At 38.1% G+C, this 20,983-nt stretch overlaps 2 protein-coding genes across 2 annotated transcripts; both read right to left on the reverse strand.

The window, feature by feature from the left end:
- Positions 1-12,030: 12,030 nt before the first annotated feature.
- On the reverse strand, positions 12,031-13,088 carry LOC141587539 (uncharacterized). Its single transcript, XM_074409013.1, has 2 exons — positions 12,743-13,088; positions 12,031-12,650 (listed from the first exon to the last, which is right to left on the reverse strand). The coding sequence occupies exons 1-2, from the start codon at positions 13,086-13,088 to the stop codon at positions 12,031-12,033; spliced, it is 966 nt and encodes a 321-aa protein (XP_074265114.1).
- Positions 13,089-13,599: 511 nt separating this feature from the next.
- On the reverse strand, positions 13,600-20,708 carry LOC141587544 (uncharacterized). Its single transcript, XM_074409021.1, has 9 exons — positions 20,639-20,708; positions 19,694-19,798; positions 19,452-19,580; positions 15,707-15,810; positions 15,361-15,527; positions 14,759-15,264; positions 14,451-14,608; positions 14,294-14,367; positions 13,600-14,044 (listed from the first exon to the last, which is right to left on the reverse strand). The coding sequence occupies exons 1-9, from the start codon at positions 20,706-20,708 to the stop codon at positions 13,600-13,602; spliced, it is 1,758 nt and encodes a 585-aa protein (XP_074265122.1).
- Between the last annotated feature and the right edge of the window lie 275 nt (positions 20,709-20,983).

Raw genomic sequence — 20,983 nt, forward strand, 5'->3', positions numbered from 1 at the left:
TACTTGGCCAATCTCGATAATTGTCAATCATTTTCTTGAGAATTGTGACAACGTTCTTGTTTGCCGCCTCTACCGCGCCATTAGTCTGTGGTCTATATGGCGAAGAGTGGTGATGCCTAATTTTGTACTTGGCTAGCAATTGCTCGGTCTCAGCTTGGAAATGTGATCCATTATCACTAATGATCTCATGTGGGCAAATTGGATGATGATGTTGTTTTGTATGAACTTTGCTACATTTTTGGCCGTGAGACTAGTGTAGGAAGCCGCTTCTACCCATTTGGTGAAATAGTCAATTGCCATTAGGTAAAACAGTGACCTCCTGTTCCGGCTGGAGTTATCTTCCCGATTATATCAATTTCCCAGGCAGAAAATGGCCAAGGAGATGTCATCGTATAGAGCAATGAAGGAGGGACATGCTGTACATTCCCGAAGATTTGGCAGTTGTGGCAATGTCTTACGTATTTGATGCAATCGGATTCCATTGTGGTCCAATAATATCCCAAACGTGTGATTTTATTTGCCATCATGGGCCCACTCATGTGAGGACCGCATTCTCCATCATGGACTTCTTCCATCACTTTTCGTGCCTGTGAATGATCAAGGCAACGAGGATTCTGACAAGAGGTGTTCTTTTGTATAACTCTCCTTGCATGAGAACGTATTGGGAAGCTAGTAGGTGTATAACACGTTGTCCCCTTTTGTCCATATCCGGTGGATAGGTACCGTTGAGCTTGAAATTTAGGATTGCTTGGAACCAAGGTTCCTCTGTGATTTCCTCTTCATCGGTGATTTGGTGGACATAAGCTGGCTCTGATCGTCGTTCGATACATAAAGGCATTTCACCATGTCATCTGACATATTAATCAGAGATGCGAGTTTTGCAAGAGCATCTGCAAATTGATTTTCTTCTCGAGGTAGGTGTAGGTAGGTCACGTGATCAAAGAATTGGGCAACTTGGTCTATTCTGGCTTGATAAGGTGCTAGCTTCGGATTTTCCAAGATCCCGTAACTTGATTGGTGATCAGGGACGAATCCCCATCCACTCGGAGGTTTTTAATGCCTAAGCTCACTGCCGCTTGTAGTCCAATGAGACAAGCTTCGTATTCTGCGGCATTATTTGTCACCTCGAAGTCGAGTTTGACAGAGATCGGTGTATGCTCGCCTTCAGGAGAAATGAGCAACACTCCTATTCCAAATCCTCTTAAGTTTGATGCTCCATCAAAGTAAAGGTCCCAGGAGTCTACATCGGTTTGGAGTATATCCCGTCAAATGGGAAATGACCAAGTATCTATTGTTTGTGCATCATTGATGGGATTTTCTGCAAAGAATTCGGTAACGGCGCGCCCTTTTATAACTTTCAGGGGCACGTATTTGAGATCGAACTCTGAGAGCATCAAGGTCCATCTTGCTAGGCGTCCGTTGAGGACGGGTTTCTCGAAGAGGTATTTGACAGGGTCCATTTTGGAGTATATTTTGACGGAGTAGCTAAGCATGTAATGACGTAGCTTCTTCGTTGCCCACACAAGAGCGAGGCATGTCTTTTCGAGTTGTGAATATTTGCACTCGTACTCCAAGAACTTATTACTAAGGTAGTAGATAGCCCTTTCTTCCTTTCCTACGGTTTGAGCTAGCATGGCGCCCATGACTGTTTCGGTTACTGTGAGATATAAACTAAGAGGTTGATCTTGTTGAGGTGGCATGAGCACTGGTGGTTTAGCTAATATCTCCTTGATCCGGTCGAATGCCTTCTGACAGTCATCATCCCACATGGTGTGATCTGTTTTCTTGAGCTTTTTGAAGATAGGTTCACAGATCATGGCGAGTTTCGATATGAATTGACTTATATATTGCACTTTTCCCAAGAATCCACTGACTTCTTTTTCCGTTTGAGGTTGTGGCATTTCGATCAGAGCTTTGATCTTGGAAGGGTCTATTTCTATACCTCGTTGGCAAACGACGTATCCCAGAGTTTGCGGATGTTACTCCGAATGCGCACTTCTGAGGATTGAGCCTCATGTTGTACTTTCGTAGCCTTGAGAAGAATTTGCGAAGGTTCGCAATATGCCCCTCTCTATCCTTGGATTTGACAATCATGTCGTCTACGTACACCTCAACTTCTTTGTGCATCATGTCATGTAGGAGTGTAGTTGCGGTGCGTTGATATGTAGCTCCGGTGTTGATTAACCCAAACGGCATGGCCGTATAGCAATAGGTTCCCCATTGAGTGACAAAGGCGGTCTTATGCATGTCTTCTATGGCCATCTTGATTTGGTTGTAACCCGCGTACCCATCCATGAAGGATAGTAACGCATGATCTGCGGTATTGTCCACCAATATGTCGATATGTGGTAGAGGAAAGTCATCTTTAGGACTTTCTTTGTTTAAGTCCCTAAAATCAACACAAACACGGATTCTCCCATCCTTTTTGGGTACGGGTACTATGTTGGCTACCCAGTCAGAGTACTCGGAAACTTTGATGAACCCGGCTTTGAATTGCTTATCGACTTCTTCTTTAATCTTGAGAGTCCATTCTGTCCTCATTCGACGAAGCTTTTGTTTCACGGGCTTGAAACCTGGCTTAATTGGGATTCTATGTTCGGCGATATCGCTGTCGATCCCTGGCATGTCTTTGTAGGACCAAGCGAAAACGTCTTTGAACTCGTGCAGGAGGTCTATGAAATTGGCCCTTTCGGTAGAGCTCAAGGTAGTCCCTATCTTAAGTTCCTGGGGTTCTAGTTCGGTTCCTATATTGATGGGTTCGGTGTTCTCTATTACTGGTCCCCCTTCTCCCTCTTATAGTATTTCCTTGGCTATGTAGGGAGGTATCTCAATTGAGTCTGGGTCTGGGTCATCCTCAGTATCATCGTAAACAGAATTGCATTCAAGATAACACAAAGAGTAAGCAGAACCTGATTTATTCATATTAAATTTTGAGAAAAGTTGAAACAAAGAAGCCATCGATCCGTGGTCGGCGGCGGTAAAGGGACGGTTGTTGGGACATTTCCCGAACTACCGTTACTATTTGAGGCTAAGCTAGGAGAAACAAAGGGAATGGGGACGACGACAGGAGGAGACTCCCTAGTGACTTCTCTAGACTCCGACTCTGACTCTGACTCGAATTCATCATCTTTTGGTTCTCCTTTGAACATCTCTCCTTCTCCAGTGGTGAGCTTGAAAAGTCTTCCTTGATTGTTGGTCCACTTGATCGATTTTCTCCATCCTTTCTGCTGGTTCGCGTTTGTTTCTGTGATTAACGCGGTAGGGTTGAAGTGATCGTCTTGAAATATCATGGTAATGATCTCATCCTGCGCGGCTCTAACAAATCGATCTTCTCCAAATAGTAGACTAATAGCATGTTCGTCTAAGCAAGGTGCTTGACGGGCCTTGACGGTAGGAACCGTTTCTGGAGGAATGAAGTAGCAATCGTGAAAGATCTCGATTCCGGCTAGCTTCCTTCCGAGGTAGTGCCAAGGTTCGGGAAATCCGTGAAAGAGTGCTTGACTTCCTTCCCTATTTAGGGTAGGGAAATATGGTCCCATTTGGACTCCTACGTGCTTACAGCTTTGAACTTGAGCGAGCATCTCGAGAACTTCCTCTTTAGTGGGTTTGTATCCTAGTCCAAGTGGTATTCTTTTTGAGTTGCCTTCCTTGTAGGGTGCGAAAGTGTTTCTTCGGGCAGGGTTCAAAGGCATTCCCGGGAAGTATCCCTGGGATTTGAGCATGTGGTTGACCACCAAGTTGGAGTAGGGGTCGTAGTATAGGGGTGCCAACTCACTTTCTATGACACTTATGCTTTGAAAGCCTCCAAGTTCATATACTGGATCCGCAAGGACTTGATTATTTGACTTCTTTTCGATTATTGCCTTGATGGGCGACGAAGTGATCGTCACCACTTTGCCATTTAGTGGGATTTTGATCTTTTGGTGAAGGGTGGACGTTACGCTTCGGGAAGCGTGAATCAAGGAAGCTTCAATGTCCACTATTTGGAAGTTAACCTTTCTCTTAATTGGACCTGTGGCTATGGTTAGGTTAATGAGTCCTACTACCTTTCGTCGCGTACCATCATATGCGCGGACACCTTGATTGGTAGGGGTCCAATCCGACTCTTTCATGCCTAGTTTGTATGCCGTTTTCAAGGGTATGACGTTGACCGCGGAGCCATCATCCACCAAGGTCATTGGCACATTCTTCTTTAAGCAAACGACAGTGATGTAAAGAGCCAAGTTGTGACTAGCGCCAAAGGGCGGCAAATCTTCATCTGAGAAAGTAATAGGATTACTTAGCTTCGGTGATTCTTGGAAGACCAAGTTGACTACATCGTCGGGTGTGGAGTTATGTGCTACGTTTAGTTTGGCCAAAGCTTGCAGTAAAGCTTGGCGATGTGGGAATAAGCTTGCTACTAGTTGCCAGACTGAAAGATCTGCCAAGTTGGTTGGACCATTTTGAGTAGTATTTTGATATGGACGCCCCGAACGAGTTAGGTGGTCTACATCTTGGTCTTCACCATTTTGGACTATTTCCTTGACTAGGGAGTGTTCAATGAGATACTCGTCTTCATCATCATCGGCCCATACTCCATTGACTGTAGCTAGTTCCCTCATTCTCATGATCTCGTCCTCTAATTGTGTAATTTGGTCGATTAGTTTATCAACCACGGCGACTATTTCTTGCATAGTAGTATTTTGGGAGAAAATTAGTGGCGCATGTTCTTTAGATGTTGTATTGGGGTCATATAAAGTTGTCACCACATTTTCCAATTCCGAAACTTGACTATCCACACTCGTTGCCCATGCGATGAAGTCGGTAATGGTAGGGGAAATGGTAGAGTAAAACCCTTCATTCTCGATCGCGTGGATCTCATCTTCGACTGGAGAAATGAGGTGTGAACAATCTAAGGTAGATTCTTCACTTGTGATCACTACAATTCCAAGAGGATTCTCAGTGTTGTTGGGCTTACCTCCCGGCGGTATTGGTAGTCGACCATCCTCAATCATGTCTTGAAGCACATTCTTCAATTTGTAGCATTTTTCTGTGTCATGTCCCTTGCCCCTATGATATTCGCAGTATGAGTTCTCGTCCCAGAACTTGGATTTCTTTTCTGGTTCGGTCGTAGGGCCTATGGGTTGGAGTTTGCCTTGTTTTATTAACCTTTTTAGAGCATTGGAGTAAGTGTCCCCAAGATTTGTAAATTTCCTCGGTGGGATACTCTTCTTGGATGGCTCGAGGAGGTTAACTTCATCGGTTTTGCTAGTGGAGCCGTAAGAACGACTTGTTGAGCCTTGATATCCTCGGCCTGCCGTTTTGGACAAGAGCCCTTTACGGATGTCATCTTCGATCCTTGTTCCTAGTACGGTTAAATCTTTGAAAGTCTTGATGTTTTGATACCTCAAATGATTTGCATAGATGGGCTTTAGGTTGTCCACGAATTTCTCCACAAGGGTAGCCTCATCCGGGCGTTCAACAAGTTGAGTACTAGTCTTCCTCCACCTACTTAGGATGTCGGTGAAACCTTCTTTGTCATTTTGGGTAAGAACCTCTAAAGTGCGCATGTTAACTTGGATCTCAGCATTATCCGCATATTGCTTAGCAAACTCGATCGCGGCGTCTTCCCAAGTAGCGATTTTCTTGTGATCTAGCGAATAGAACCATTGCTTTGGGATGGTGTCAAGAGATGAAGGAAAGATCCTTAAGAACATCTCGGGTTTGATGCCTTTGATAGACATGTAATCCATGAAGGCACGGATGTGGTTCAAAGGGTTTTCACGCCCCTTGAATTTAGGGATATCCGTCATGTTGAAGTTGGTTGGCAACTTGGAACTCACGGCCTTATACTTGCGGTTATTCTCCCTATAAATGTCATCCCCTTTAAGATACATCAATTGCTTCTCTAAGTATTGGAGTCGTTTCTCAGCTGCAGTCATACCCATGGGAGGGTTTTCGTCCCCGAAGTCATTCACGGAGTCATCAACGATTTCACTTACTCGAGGAGGCATCCTCGTTTCTACGGCATATATTCGGCCCTCGATGGTGTCAAGGCAATCATACACTTGGTCTTCAGTAACTTGGAGACGAGCTAGCGCGGTTAGGATTTGATCATTACTATCCTGGAGTTGATTGAAGTTCACGTCGCTTGTTCCAGGCATCTTGGAAACTGAATAAGAGATCGGCGATGAATCAAAACACGATCGACCACTCTAGCACACTTACTTGAAAAGAAATGTTTTGACTCGTGAAATGGGAGTGTGCCACTTGTGTTAGTGAACTTTTGAGGAAATGACAAAATTTGAAAAATGTTGGTCCTAGTCAACTTTAGTGTAGTTGTAGGAGTGGACTCGAAGTGAGGTTTTGAAATGGGTTTTGAGGCCCGAAATTTGACTCGACAGAGGACAAAGTTTTGACTCGGTTTTGCGCTAATCATTGGCTTTTTTCGAAATTTACATCTTAAAGGGATTTTGATTTTACAAAAATCGTCATGGTTTCGTTTAGAAATGGTGATCACGTAAGATACAAACATTTATACAAGCATTATAACGGGATGCCGAGTGCATTTAAAAGGGTTTTGGTTTAAAGGGTGGGTTGCCATACCGAACAATCAAACCCGAAGTCTGTGGAGAGGCTCGTACCAAACAAGAGTAAGGCCGATTCCTAGTCCATTTCCTCAAGTAGTGAAAGTCCTTGATACAAACAAGAGTAAGTACCATGGTATGGATGACGTAAATCGTTATCCATCCTTAGGCCCAAATAAGAATTAGGACCGTTTAGACGGGACGATTGGTCGAATGGGTTGGGTTGGGCCTAGGAAGGCTGAATAAACGATCTAGGAAGACCGAGTTATGAAAACCGACAATTGTCTTGTACAAACTATTTCCTAACCTTGTTCAAGTTTCACCCTTGGCTACACGTAAGTGTGTTATCCCCAGCGGAGTCGCCAAACTGTGGATGCGGGCCCACGGGGGCGCTTGGGAGGAGAACAAGCGTTTGCATTTGTGGAGTCGCCACCAATTTATTGTGTAAAATTGGAAACCGTTCGAATACCTCGTGTCATGTCAAGACACAAAGTAGTGACATGAACACCAAGAACTCATTACCCTTAGCATTCTATGTCTAGAATGACTCTCGTGGATGCCAATGAACACGTATGTTCACAAAGATCTGGAGTAAGGGGTAAAAGGAAGCTCTTTTGATCGAACACCTAATCCCGCCCGCCTCGATAGCGGCCTCTACTAATGATTAGGGAAAATCGTCTATACTTGATATATTGTCGATTATATGCATGCAATGCAACATCCAAGTTTTAATCCTAACATGTGAGAATTAATACTAAGTCGGTTAACACGTAATTTAATCATACATTTGGGTCGCAGGTTGGGATTTAGATTCAATTACATATGAAGGCATACAAACAACGCGATAAAAGAAATACAATAATACAATAATGAAAATTACAATAATTACATCGGATTAATGATTTATGTCGAAAATACATTTAAAACGGATAATTTGAGAAAGAACAAAATAAATAAATGAACAGATTATTAACGATGATACGAATAACAATTAATTGGATACGTAAACTAATAAACTAGGTCAAGGCAGAACGGAAGTTCAGAGACAGAAATCAACCTAGAACAGGCACAGCTCTGGAAGAGGCGCAGTAGTTGCTGCGTCTGTTCCAAGGCTGAGTTCTGGCTGTGAAGCCGGAACTGCAAATCGTTAGTATTCGTGGGTGAATTTAATGATTGATTGCGATATTCGACTCGGATGAAAGTGATTTAATACATTAATTACATGTGAATGAGTCATAAAAACGATAAAACATGGATGAAACGAATGTAAACGAATTAATTACATGAATGAAAGATTGATTAATGACATGGGTGAACTAATTAGGTTAAATATGATGAATTAATGAAGAACTAATTACGGATAAACAGATGGGAATATATCAAAGATCGAATTTCAGAGACTTAATATGAATGAATCGAATCTCTACAACCCGGATTGATTTTAATGACGAAAACCAGCAAATATTGGCTATAAGGGATTTAAGTCGGGATTTAATGACGAATTATATATTAATAGTGATTAATAATATGAAAAACTATTATGTGAACGAAATAAGAGCAAACAATGGCGAAAGAAATTAAAGAAACGAAACTAACAGAAGACGAAGGAAGAAGAAGAGAAGCAGGAACGGCGGCAAGCTCAGGAAGAGGCGCAGCAAGTGTTGCGTCCTTTCCAAGAGGCGCAGCAGTTGCTGCGTCCCTTCTCGACGTCTGTCTTCTGTTAATCCGTGAAAAAGGATTTAAACAAAGTGTTTTAGAAATCGGTTTTAAGCGTATTTTCGACATAAATCTTACATGATGATTATAAAAAGGTAAATAACAATAAATAAAAGAAGGATTTATACCCTCAGACTTACATGTTTGACGAAACGAGATGAACTAAGTTTATGTTTTAGTGATGCTCGACTCGAATGTAACAAAAGTGCCCTCGTAAGAGGAAAACGATTAAGATTAATTAAGTTGATTATGGTGTAGTTGGTCAAATTGGTCGGTCATGCAAAACGAGGTTGGTACTCAGAAAGATCCGAGCTTACGTGGTCGAAAGTTCAAGCATGTAGACGCCAAAAAGTAAGAACGTGGTCTAGAATGCAAATGGAGAAGAGAAGGGCGGACACTCGCGTGAGAAATATGAGGAGCGAAGGCTCCTATTTATACTAATCACGTGAAGGAGTTAGGGTTTTCAGAGAAACTTTGGAAGTGAATCTCGAAAAAGATATGAAAAGATACGAAAAATACTTAAAAGGACTTGGGAAGAGGCGCAGCGATCATCGCGTCCTTTGGAAGAGGCGCAACACATGTCGCGTCTTTCCCAAGTGGTTTCCTCCCTGCGGAAGAAAGATTTCCGTGTTTAATTTATGGAATAATTGATTAATCTTATTTTCCTTAATATTTTGTATGAATATTACGGGAAATTCTTTACCAAAGATTAAAAAGTCGTGAAATATGGAATAGAAATATCCGGAACATTCCAGAACATTCTGACTCGGGATTTAGCGGTTATCAGAAAATGAAGACGGTTTTAGGGCTGGACTCCAAATGTACTCTAATTACTGTCAAAACGACCGTGTCGGCGCGTAGATGACAATTAAGAGGTAGACACCAGTGTTTGAGCAATCACTTGACGATAAACTTACGAACTGTCACAAATCGTTCCGCGTACCAAACATGCGGCCCAATCATCACCGGGTGGTTTGCGGGAGGTGCAGAAATGAGGTATCTACACATATTTATGAACTGCAGTTTTGTACTTGGGCGGCAACTAATTTTTCATGTTTGCAGAAAAAAGGCAAGCAAAAAAAGTCTCAGTATCGGGAGAAGTATCCTGAGAGAATACCTGTATGGCTACTCTTAGCCGCTAATTCTTTATGAATTACTTCTATGATTTGTTAATTTACCGGTGTCTTTGTGTATGTGTTGACTGAGAAATCCTCACCCAGTTGGAAAATATATGCAAGTGATTGTAGAGAAAATTTGAAAGGAGCGACATACCCGACATTGATAAGAAAAAGTCCGTTTTTTTTTTCATGCTTCTTCTCTTATTTGATACTTCAACATTTGTTAGTTACTTTGAATGCAAAAATCTCTAGCTGATCTTGTTTACAACTTTAATTTCATTTCCAGTTAAGTCAAATATTCGTTATATTTTCCCTTTTTTGGTGTAACCACAAAGGCCACCGATTTCGAACGATTTTGAAACCAGTTCTTGAGCACATCCACTCAATGGAGTTACCAACTACCAACTAAGACATTCAATTTATTTAGTGTAAAGGAATACAGCAAGCTGGCCAACCACACCGTGTGCGCTTCTGAAAGAGTGATATTAGTAATGTGATCGTTTGGAAATTGTCTCTTAATATTTTCAGCCTAGTGGGAAAGTTGAGCGCATCTAAGCACCCCTCTCCTTTTACTCGCCATAGGCAAGGGCCTCTAAGGCACTGGGGTGATGTTGTTGTAATGTGTTCGTACTTCTGAGTTTCTTGACGTATGCACATCTTCAATAAATGCGGTCTCCATGAGCCTGATTCGTCTGTGTGTTTTTGTTTTCATTAAATGCGGTTTCCATGAACCTGATTCGTCTGTGCGTTTTTGTTTTCAATAAATGCGGTTTCCATGAGCCTGATTCGACTGTGTGTTTCTGTGAAAATATTAAATAATTCAGGTACCTTGTACCAGCTGAATTGACAGTAGAACAATTTGTCTATGTGGTGAGAAAGCGAGTGAATATAGTCCAGAGAAGGTGATCTTTGTGTTCGTAAAAAACATTTTACCTCCAACTGGTAAGTCAAAATCTCCTTTTTTGACCATCATTGATTTATATGCTCTGATTGCAGTAAATTTTAATCTTATGTTGAAATGTTTGTGTTGACCCCATTGTTGATATTGCCAACAGCTGCCTTAGGAATAAGATAGTGTGCACTTGAAATTCTTCGAATTCATCTTTGATGGGATTCTGGCTGTTCAATCAGGGTTTCAGTAGAGTTTTTTTTTGTGTGGTAAACTGGTAAAATTAGGCGACTTGGATTAGCAGGTTGAACTATATTTGGGTTTCTTATCAAGCTCTCATATTTTGGTTATGTTATGGATTTTAATGGGTGGTTGATATTGGCAATAAGTCAAGGCTAGTTATCTTTTTTATTCTCTAATAATCATGCTATAGCTTTTAGTTGCATCAAATTATTATATTTATAAGACGAATGAGAAAGGAAAATGAAAGAACAAATTAATTAAAATAAAAGATAAATTACTTTAAATAAGTTTCCAATACATACAAAAATAGAATAGTGTATCAAATTAGGAAAATCTAAGACAAATTTATAGTTTGTCGAAAATCTCCTTGTAAACAACATTAGATGTTTTATTAGTCACTCCTTTGTCTTCATCTAGAAGAAGGACTTTTAGACCTTTCTTACTTGTAACCCTAGATAAGGCAACGTACAATTGCCAATGGGTGAAGACTGGTCTAGGAAGATAAAGTCCAACACGGGATAGAGATTGCCCTTAACTTTTGTTAATAGTCATGGCAAAGCAAACCGCTAAAAGAAATTGTCTCCTTTCGAACTTAACTGGGAACATTGTAGTGTCGGAAGGTGTCAACGTGATCCGGGGAATAGACTTTGCTACCAACATGACTTCCTAAAATAATGATTGCACTTATTACTCGATTTCCTAGATGATTTACCTCCATTCGGGTGCCATTGCACAATCCATTTGCTTGGTCGATGTTTCTAAGAAGCATGACTATAGCTCCAACTTTCGTTTTAAGTCGTGATTAGGTAAACCGAACATCCGATAGAGTTGAGAAACTCGGTGAGAGTAAAGTTCGAACCCCACAATTGGTCTTTTCCTTGCTGATTTCATCAGAGCTTAAGTAAACTTTCTCCTCCTTTTGAATTTGATCCAAGACATAATCGTTTACCACTTCGACGACATCATGAGTAGGTGCTAGTACAACTCTTTCAGTGAAGTACCAAGGGTCGCCTAGGTGATGTTTTAAAGATAGGTATGTGCTCTCTACAATGGTAGCTATTGGATCTAATCCAGGCTGTATTAGTATATCCTCGGGTAATTCAATGTTAGCTACACCATCATTTGGGCCACCAGCTAAACCACCACCGACTTCGAGAATCCACTCTGAAAATTGTCTGATTTCATCAACGTCTGACTCTGCACTTCCGACTTGGGAGTCTCATATTTTTCGTGAGCTTCAAAACCTTAAATTTAATAATTAAATAAGAAGGTCAGAATTGAATTACTAAGTAAATGTAATTATCTTAGCATTATAGTAGATTTTTTAGGTAAAATAAAATAGACATTATGTTCTAACCTTGCAATATCTCCATAAAGGAGAAGAATTGATAGCAGCACCAACAATATCTTGCCTGCTTCCTTAAGGTATAACAGGCAAGATTTGTCGAAAATCACCGCCAAAGACCACAACTTTTCCTCCAAATGGTTTTTCAGGGTCTCATTTCGGTGAAGTTCTCATGATATCTCTCAAGCTTATATCAAGAGCTTCAAAACAATAACGATTAACCATAGGTGCCTCGTCCCATATGATAAGCTTTGCCCTTTTTAGTAGCTCTGCCAAATCGGTTCCTAGTCGTATTCCATGACACGTGGAGTTTTCATCGACATTAATAGGTATGCTTAGTCGGGCGTGGGCTGTCCGCCCTCCTGGAAGAAGGATAACTGCAATGCCACTTGAAGCGACAGCTATAACGATTTCACCTTTCGACCTTATTCCAGCGCATAAGCTTTTCCAGAGGAAAGTCTTACCGGTTTCCCCATACCCATAAACAAAGTATACACCACCTTGACCATTTTCAACGGAGTACATAATTTTTCTATAAATTGACTTCTGTTCATCTGTCATTGAACAAGTAAGCACTTCATGTTCCTTCTTCAAAGCATCTTTATCGTAAGATAACTCATCAGCCAAGAGCCTATTGGAGCACGTAGCAAGAATATCAACGTCCGGATATGGCATGCTGTCAAAGTTACGCAGGGAACTACCATTTCTTTGAAACCAAGATTCAATCTCAGATAGTGCGTAAGTCTGCAACTGCTCGTCTGTGAGTTGCAGATCTGTAATCACGAAAAATACAAAAATTTAGGTTAATGGAAGAGAACGTTAGTATATTGAAATAATGAATAACGTAAATTATGGATCCAAGTACCTGGGTTACGTAGTTCCGTTCGTCTTCTGTGTAAGATATCATCTGATAATAACTTCCACGTCTTCTCCCACACTAATTCCGGCTTCACTAAGCTATTTGTGAGCAAAAGGGTGGAGAAAAGATTCCTAAGATAAAACCCCGTCCCCCAATAACTCGCTTCCTCAATGGCATCAATGTACTCTTTATCATCACCAAGTAAGCCTAAAGCGTAGCATGCCTCTTTGAAAGTTGTGTGAGGGACTCCATTTACAGTTCGAATATCTTTATATGATTTGGGTCCTTTTACAAAGTTCAGAAGAGTTCTCAAATAGTACCTCTCACCACTATTTGGAGACATATGATACATTCTGCCAAGAGTAAATCTTTTTTCCCTCGGTTTCCATACCCTTTCCTTTTTTTCCATACAAATTTTTGTGGAAACTCGCAATAGGTTAGATCTCTACCATCAGATTTCAAATTGTTATATTCCATCCAAGCTGTGAATTTTGTCCTACCTCCTGAAGACCTTTCTACCACTTCGTCAATTAGATCGTCATCATGGAAAATAACGTTTTGCTCATTAGGTAGATGATAATCCAACCTTAAAACAGGGGGGGGGGTCATATAGTGAATAGGAAAGGCAAAAATATTCCAAATTGCTTCACATGGTGAAATGTAACGGCAGTCATAGTATTCTTGTATTTGATCAATTTGATTTGGGTCTTGACTACCTATTTAAATAAAAAAAAGGCATCATAAGACATTTAAGTGTAGATTTTTATGACCAAAAATATGAAATAGAAAAGAAATGAATAAAATTGAGTACCATTATTGCTGCGAGTTGCACTAACAGTGACACGGTCATATCCTTTATTAATTTACTTGAATAAGTACTTGATGGATCTTGCTTGGTTGCACCATTCAACGTTAATGTGAGCACGATATTTCAACAATAAATCAGCATTGTATGGAACAACATATCTGTTATGAATGGTTTTACCATTTTTCTCAATTGTTGTTCCATTCTCCCTTCTCTTATAAACTGGATAACCATCACCGTCAACAGTAGTTCTTTCATTAAACCTCTTTGGAAACTTTTTAGAGCAAATTCCATCAATCATGCATGGCGCATCTTGGTTTAGTTCTCCACATGGACCATGAATCATACAATCTTTCAACTTTGCATAAAGGGCTGGGTTTTCTAAGGGGTCTGGAATTTCAGCACTTATAACACGGTCAACATCGACGGCTTCTGGGAACTTGTCATCCCTTTGTAAAAATAGCAAAATATGAGCATGAGGGAGGCCACGTTTTTGGAATTCACTAGTGTAAACAACTGGAAAAAAAATTAGTTAATTCAATGGAGTTAATTATCAAAATTATTCTAGCTAAATATTATAAAAGATATGTTTAAAAAGTAAACTAAATAAAATGATAAATTCACCTGCCCTTGTTCGTCCAAACATATGTCGTTCTTTAAGGTCCCGCATGAGCTCGTCGAGTTTCAACTTAAATACTCGAGTAAGTATATCAGTCTATCCTCCGCCGCATGATCCTCTTTTTTGAACAAACCTAGTAATTTCAGGCCATTTTGGGTTGCATGTGAAGGTAATAAACAAATCAGGATACCCACAGTCCCACACCACCTGCAAATGGTCATTGTATCTTAATATGTTTCTCTCATGAAACCCTTACTCCCTTTAAAAGATGAGGGGACAATGAAACGAACACCAGCGGAGGATGGGTTCGTTTGTCCTATAGCGGCTGCATTTTCTATATTCTTGAAGTTCTCCGACCGCAACTTTGGTTGGTTGAAACAGATGTACTTTAAGCGGTCAGATTCTATCATCGTGCAACCGTCAGCAACGAATTGTTGAAATAGTTTTCCTGACAAATAAATAAAGTTAGAACATTTTTTTTAAAGAAGCCATATATTTAAACACTAAATTAATTGAAGGTTAAAATAATAGAAAACTAAAATAAAAAAGGAAAAAATTAATAAGGACAAAAAAATTAATTAGGTCCAAAAGAATATACCTGCCATCAAAATAGTTGGAAATTCTTTGGTTGATGATCTGTCTTGAATGCGAAAAGCAAACCACTCCCTCAAGGTTAACTTATCCCTAGCGTTCTCATTGCTACTTGAAGATGATATAGAATGTTGACTATGAGGGATACCAAGTCTATGACCATCCTCTCCACGCGGAAAGAGAATAGGGTACTGCAAGGCTAAATAAGAAGCATGTAGCTCTAATATACGTTGTAGTCTACCAGAGCGTTCCTCAACCACAATGTCCCTACTATCAACTGTGTTCTCCATATCTCCCACAATAAGGGCAGCCACCTCTGAGACAGTAGGTAAATTATATGTCCTCCCATCTGTATTACGTGATCTCATGAGCCTTAACCTCACCTCACCATCAGCACCTTGGTGTAGCCGATCTCTAGCCATTCTAAATGATTTTGCCAAAACATTGTAACGATCAACCATTTCTTTTAAATCCTTCATTAGACCATCGTCAAACTGAATACCATTAGTAGAGCTGCATATATAATTGTTAAAGATTAAAATATTAAACTGAAGAAAAATTGACTAAAACTTTAGAAAACTTTGAAATAGAAAAATAAAAAAGGCTAACCTTAGAGCGTTCTTCCTGTGCTTCAACTCCTCTTCAGTGTCGTAAATATAAAGTTGACAAAATTTGGGTGGTGCGTCATTATTAGGTAATAAGCTTCCAATTAAATGTGTATTTTCCCCACCTATTCTAAATGTGTAAGGACCCCTACCTCGGTTCCTTTGAATGATCTATTTTGCCACCCATAGATGTAAATGAAAACATATTATTGTAACTACGTATGTTCTCAATGAAATGTTTACTTTGGGGGTGTTTTCGCATCAAGAGATCACATAACAACTTTGGAGGTTTTTTATATAAACAGAAGTTCTACTATTCCATTTTTACAACACATAGTAAAAGAGGGCACCACGGGCTTCGTATCCATACGATCCCTTTCACCGTACCACATCTGAGCTCCACATTTAGTGCAAGTGTAAATAGGGTCCCCGATATCATCGTATCCTTCAAGATCTGTTAGTAAAGAGAAATGTCAATAGAAAAGAATGAAAAATTATAAAAGTTCACTACTACAAATACAGGCAACCACAACGGCCCTTTAACAACGATTATTCACGAAAATCACAATAGACGTTGTAGAATGTGTGGCGCGAATTTTACTAAAATCAATTACAACGGGTATGGTTATAAAACCGTTGTTATTAGTTTTAACAACGGGTCACACATGCACACCCGTTGTTAATAATTTGGCGCAAAATTGGCGCAAAGTTAGTGAAAAGTAATCACAACGGTTATTTTTGAAACCCGTTGTTAAAACTTATTTAACAACAGGTGTATTTTACAACCGTTGTTAAAACATATTTCACAACGGTTGTTGTTTAATAACCGTTGTCAATACCTTCCATACTATAAACCACACAAAAAAGTCTGCTCATTGACCACAAAACACAACCCTTAATACACAAACACAAACACAAACAGAGCAGACAAACAAACACAAAACACACACTCTCTTTCTCTCTTTCTCTCTTTCTCTCTTTCTCTCTTTCTCACTTTCTCATCGTCGATTTATCTTCTCGCCGTCACTGTTGATTTCATCGTCTATTACGTTCTCGTATTTATCGGTAAATCTCGCCGTCCTTTGTTAGTTTCATCGTCATTATTTTCTTTTTCTATTTATTTCTTTTGCATGTATGTGTTTTTATCGATCATTATGTTATTTGAATCTAGTTAGTTAGTAAAACAATGAAGAAGCAAGATGAAGAAGCAAGATAAACATAATTAATATATATATATATATATATATATATATATATATATATATATATATATATATATATATATATATATTTATTTATAAATACATAAATTAAAAAAAAAAATTACATATATAAAAATGCAATTCTTATATTTTCATAGAGGATCTTATTCTGCTCTATCGTATCCGTCCTCTCCTCCTTGGCTATTTGGAGGTTCCGTTCGTGATTGCTATATCGTCATATAGCCGCAATCTTTGCTCCGTCAAGCCATCTTCTTTGGCGTGCTTCGGTGCGGATCGAGCATCCGCAAGGTAGCTCCTGAAACTTTCCTCAATATGGAGGAACCGGCGGATGAAGCCGTTGTTGTTCTCGATCATGGTAAGAGTCTTAAGGATGAAATCATTCATTTTGTTGGAGTTTTTGGAGTTTGTTTTGAAAAATTAAGTAGAGTTTGTTTTAGCTTGATTAGGGTTTGGAGATGAATATATTGAGATAATGGAAATGTTAGTTGAGATAATGCAATGTATTTATACTAAGCAATGTGTAGGTTGAGTTGTTTTTTAATTAATATATATGTTAGGAAGTTGTGCCATAATCATCATCATCTCTCTCAATAATGTTGCTTCAAATCTTATTACTAACCCTTCTCATTCCATATTATCCGTTCATATGTACAAAGTGATGTCGGTAATAATGCATGCATCGAATTCTAACGGGCCGTAATTATGCATGCATCTAGTAATATTTAATTTAATTTTTTTATTTTTTAAGAACAAACAACAACGGTTATTTACAAACAACCCGTTGTCTTTAGTTATAACAACGGTTTTGTATATTAAAACCCGTTGTTATAACTTTCCCCCCAAAATTGAGTCACACTTTCCACAACGGGTTTTTATACTTAAAACCGTTGTTAATATTTTTCACAACGGTTTCCTTAAGAAAACCAACCGTTGTTAAAACCTTTTACAACGGACGCTTTAACAACGTCCGCTTTTTTATACAACAACGGTTTTTAACCGTTGTTATAGCCTGTATTTGTAGTAGTGGTTGTGCTTGAAATATGAAAATAATATGACCTTGAAGGTCATCATCTTCCATTCTTAAACGATTATTAGCTTCATAAGATTCATATGCTGATGAAAGATCCCTTGCTATATCTCGGATCATGTTTTGCCTTTAAAAATGCCGCTGTAGTGAAGTGTTATCGGTGATCTCATTTTCATTCCCTGAAAGTTGCTGTTCAATATTATCTGTACAAATGTATAAATTTTGTAAATGTTAATTTTTTTCCTTTATTTGAATAAAGTGCAAGGTTTTGATGAAAAGTACCAAATGTGATGGTGTTGGATGGAGTTGTGCGTCTTGAGCTAGAAGAATGTTTAGCAATCCTTCTTTGACATAAGATAAGCTTCCTCTTTTCCCTCGCTAACTTTGCTGCCCGTTGTTGTTGGGTTAAATAGATATTATGGCCCGTAGAAACTAACAAATTTGCATTGGATCTTTTCATGGACAATTTTTATTTCCGTTGTTTCCTTGAGGTTTGTGCAAGTAGGTAGTCGTTTACACCTTTTCCCAACTCATAATCTATGAGACAAAATTAAGGTACACGTTTGGGTTATTAAAAAAGCAAATAGTTATAAGTTGATTTTTTCTGAAAGAGGTAGTAAGTAGATTACCATTCCAAAAGTTGCTTATAGAGGCTGCCATTAGTTTATTTTTCGTCCTATCTGGTGATTTTTAAAACAACAAAAATTGTTGAGTACATTATTCAGATAACGAAAAACAATAATTTTTCATGTTCAAAGCTATTCTTTATTTAAAAACAAATTCACAAAGTGATAGACATACCAGTTTGAGATTGATACAATGGTGATTTACCCTTATGTGGCTGAATTGACAACTGACTTTGAATATTTGGATGCGGTTGAAGTGCTTGAGTAAAATTAGTCAATTTAAGATAATGAGGAAAAAATAAATAAATAAGTTAGTAACATAAAAATCAGTGTGATTGGTACGTACTTGTTTTTATAGAAATCCTTAAACTGAGAAACATACCATTTTCGGTGTTATACAACAGTGCTTTACCCTTACTTTGTTGAATTGATGTTTGCCGTTGGATATGTGGAGGTGTTTGAAATACTTGCGTGAAATCAAACACTATAACATCATGTGTGGTGGGAAATTATATAAGTAACCATGTAACTGTGAAAATGGTTTTATTTTTTGCAAATGTATATGTAAGAAATATTTATATAAAAATAATTAAAATTCATTAAATTGAGAGACATACCATTCTGAGATTGAAACATTGGTGCTTTACCATGATTTGGTTGAATTGATGATTGCCTTTGTCCTTGTTTGTTTGTTTGTTATGTCACGTAGCGGCAACAAAGACGTACCTTACATTATTTTTAAATTAAATATAAATAATTACAAAATAAATTAGTAATTCACTTTGTTATATAAAAATCAATGATCCATCTCATTTTCACACAGTACAGTATTTTTTTTTCTCTTTTGCACGTTATCTTTTTTCTCTACAAAAAATTAATACAACATCAGTTCCCTCTCTAATACAACATGAGTTACCTCTCTAATACAACGGAGTTTAAGTTATCTACGGAGTACTGGTATAAATGATTTTATATTTTTTTGTATAAATAAATAAAATTTATTAAAATGAAAGACGTACCATTCTGAGATTGAACCATTGGTGCTTTACCAGGATTTGGTTGAATTGATGCTTGCCTTTGTCCTTGTTTGTTTGTTATGTCACGTAGTGGTAACAAAGAAGTACATTATATTATTTTTAAATCAAATATAAAATACGAATTTGAGTATAGTAATACGCTTTGTTATATAAGAAAACAAATGTGAATTTAGATGACATACCTTGGTAAATTAGAGTACTGAACATGTTTATATTAAATTGGTCAATTGATATATGACTGGATAACTGTGAATGAGTGTTACTGGACATTGACGTTGTTTTCTGTGTGGGTCTAATATTCTCAAGGTCAGCTGCAAAAATAGTGAAAATAAAAATTTACTATGTAGCTAATACATGAAGAATTCGTAAAGGGTATCTAAACTGAAATTGCATTTAGTAAATTAATTAATAAAAAAGTAAATACATGAGGTATTTCCATAAAGTGGTGCTTTACTCTTTCTTTGTTGTGTAGTTGTTTCTCTTCGCCCATGAGTGTTTGTTATTTCACGAAGCTCTAAAAATGGACTATCTAGAAGATATAAAAAATAATCAGAAAAGGAAAAAAAAAAAAAAGAACGAACTTCACCATCAACCTGAAATATTAGAATGCATCCGGGAATGATTGAATATGTTGCAATTGCTTCATCAAACTGTAATAGGTAATACATCACATTCAACTTGATATTGAATCTGTCCATGAGCCTTCATTATTATTCTTACTTTGATTCAATTATTTTTTGTTTTTTTTTGTTTTTAATCCGGCCAAGTCACTCATAAGTTTGCATTTGCACCATTATTCTTTTTATTTTTGTAATGCACTTTTACCAAACTTTCACATTGTTTACCTATTTATGATATATGGCCTTTATAAGTTTGCTTTGTTGTTTTAATGAGGGTTGGAACTTGGAAGAATGTCCATTTACAATGAAGCCAACAGATTAAGTCTCTATGGCTTTGAAGTATAATTTATAAAATAAGATGGCTCGTCAAACTATAAATTTATTCTTTTCTGTAAAGTTGCAGATAGCAAATATTTAAAAAGAAAAAAACTGTTTAAATGAAGCCATCTGAATGTTTTTGTTGCCTCTCTGTTAAGAGTTAAGACACGTCAGGTTACTTGTAGGTTCTTTATAAATTGTGGGACTGTGTGTGCTCATTATAAATTGTTATACAGTAGCAGTGTAAGTTTCAATCATGAACAGTTACTTGTAGGTTCTTTATTTGAGTGAAAATCAATTCTGTAAAAATCGACAAAAAACAACTTCTACAAAAGATATCAAAATCGACAAAATACAAATCCGTAAAAATCAAACAAAATAAACTCTCTCTTAAATAAAGGTCAATATTAGTATAAAAGAGATGAACTAACCTTTATCGCCTTCACTGCTTTTTCTTTTACTCTTCTTTGCTGTTTGTTGTTGAGATTTAGATCCTGCCATGGATGGAGATGTTTTTTAATTTTTCTGTTTTGTGAGAAGATGAATTACGTGATATTGAATGGAGTTAGAGTACTTGTAGGGCTTTGGAGTTGTAGAATTGTAATAGTCAGGTTGTAGAACATTCCAAATACATACACAATTACCTAAATTACAATGAATGTGAGACACGGTTATCTATAAAGGATTGAATAACGTGACACATTGATTATTACTCCCTCCAATTCTATGTATTCTTCCCCTTGTTTATGGGCACGAGAATTAAGGAGAGTAATAAA

The sequence above is a fragment of the Silene latifolia genome, chromosome 1, assembly GCF_048544455.1.
Source record: "Silene latifolia isolate original U9 population chromosome 1, ASM4854445v1, whole genome shotgun sequence".
Classification (NCBI taxonomy): domain Eukaryota; kingdom Viridiplantae; phylum Streptophyta; class Magnoliopsida; order Caryophyllales; family Caryophyllaceae; genus Silene; species Silene latifolia.

Excerpts from the sequence above, each read along its gene's own strand:
- LOC141587539 (XM_074409013.1), bottom strand. The coding sequence starts at position 13,088 with ATGTATCATATGTCTCCAAATAGTGGTGAGAGGTACTATTTGAGAACT. Across the intron at positions 12,651-12,742 it reads AACGGAACTACGTAACCCAG|ATCTGCAACTCACAGACGAG; the intron begins GTACTTGGATCC and ends TCGTGATTACAG.
- LOC141587544 (XM_074409021.1), bottom strand. The coding sequence starts at position 20,708 with ATGGCAGGATCTAAATCTCAACAACAAACAGCAAAGAAGAGTAAAAGA. Across the intron at positions 15,528-15,706 it reads GTATGGATACGAAGCCCGTG|ATCATTCAAAGGAACCGAGG; the intron begins GTGCCCTCTTTT and ends GTGGCAAAATAG. Across the intron at positions 15,265-15,360 it reads CACAGGAAGAACGCTCTAAG|CTCTACTAATGGTATTCAGT; the intron begins GTTAGCCTTTTT and ends TTATATATGCAG.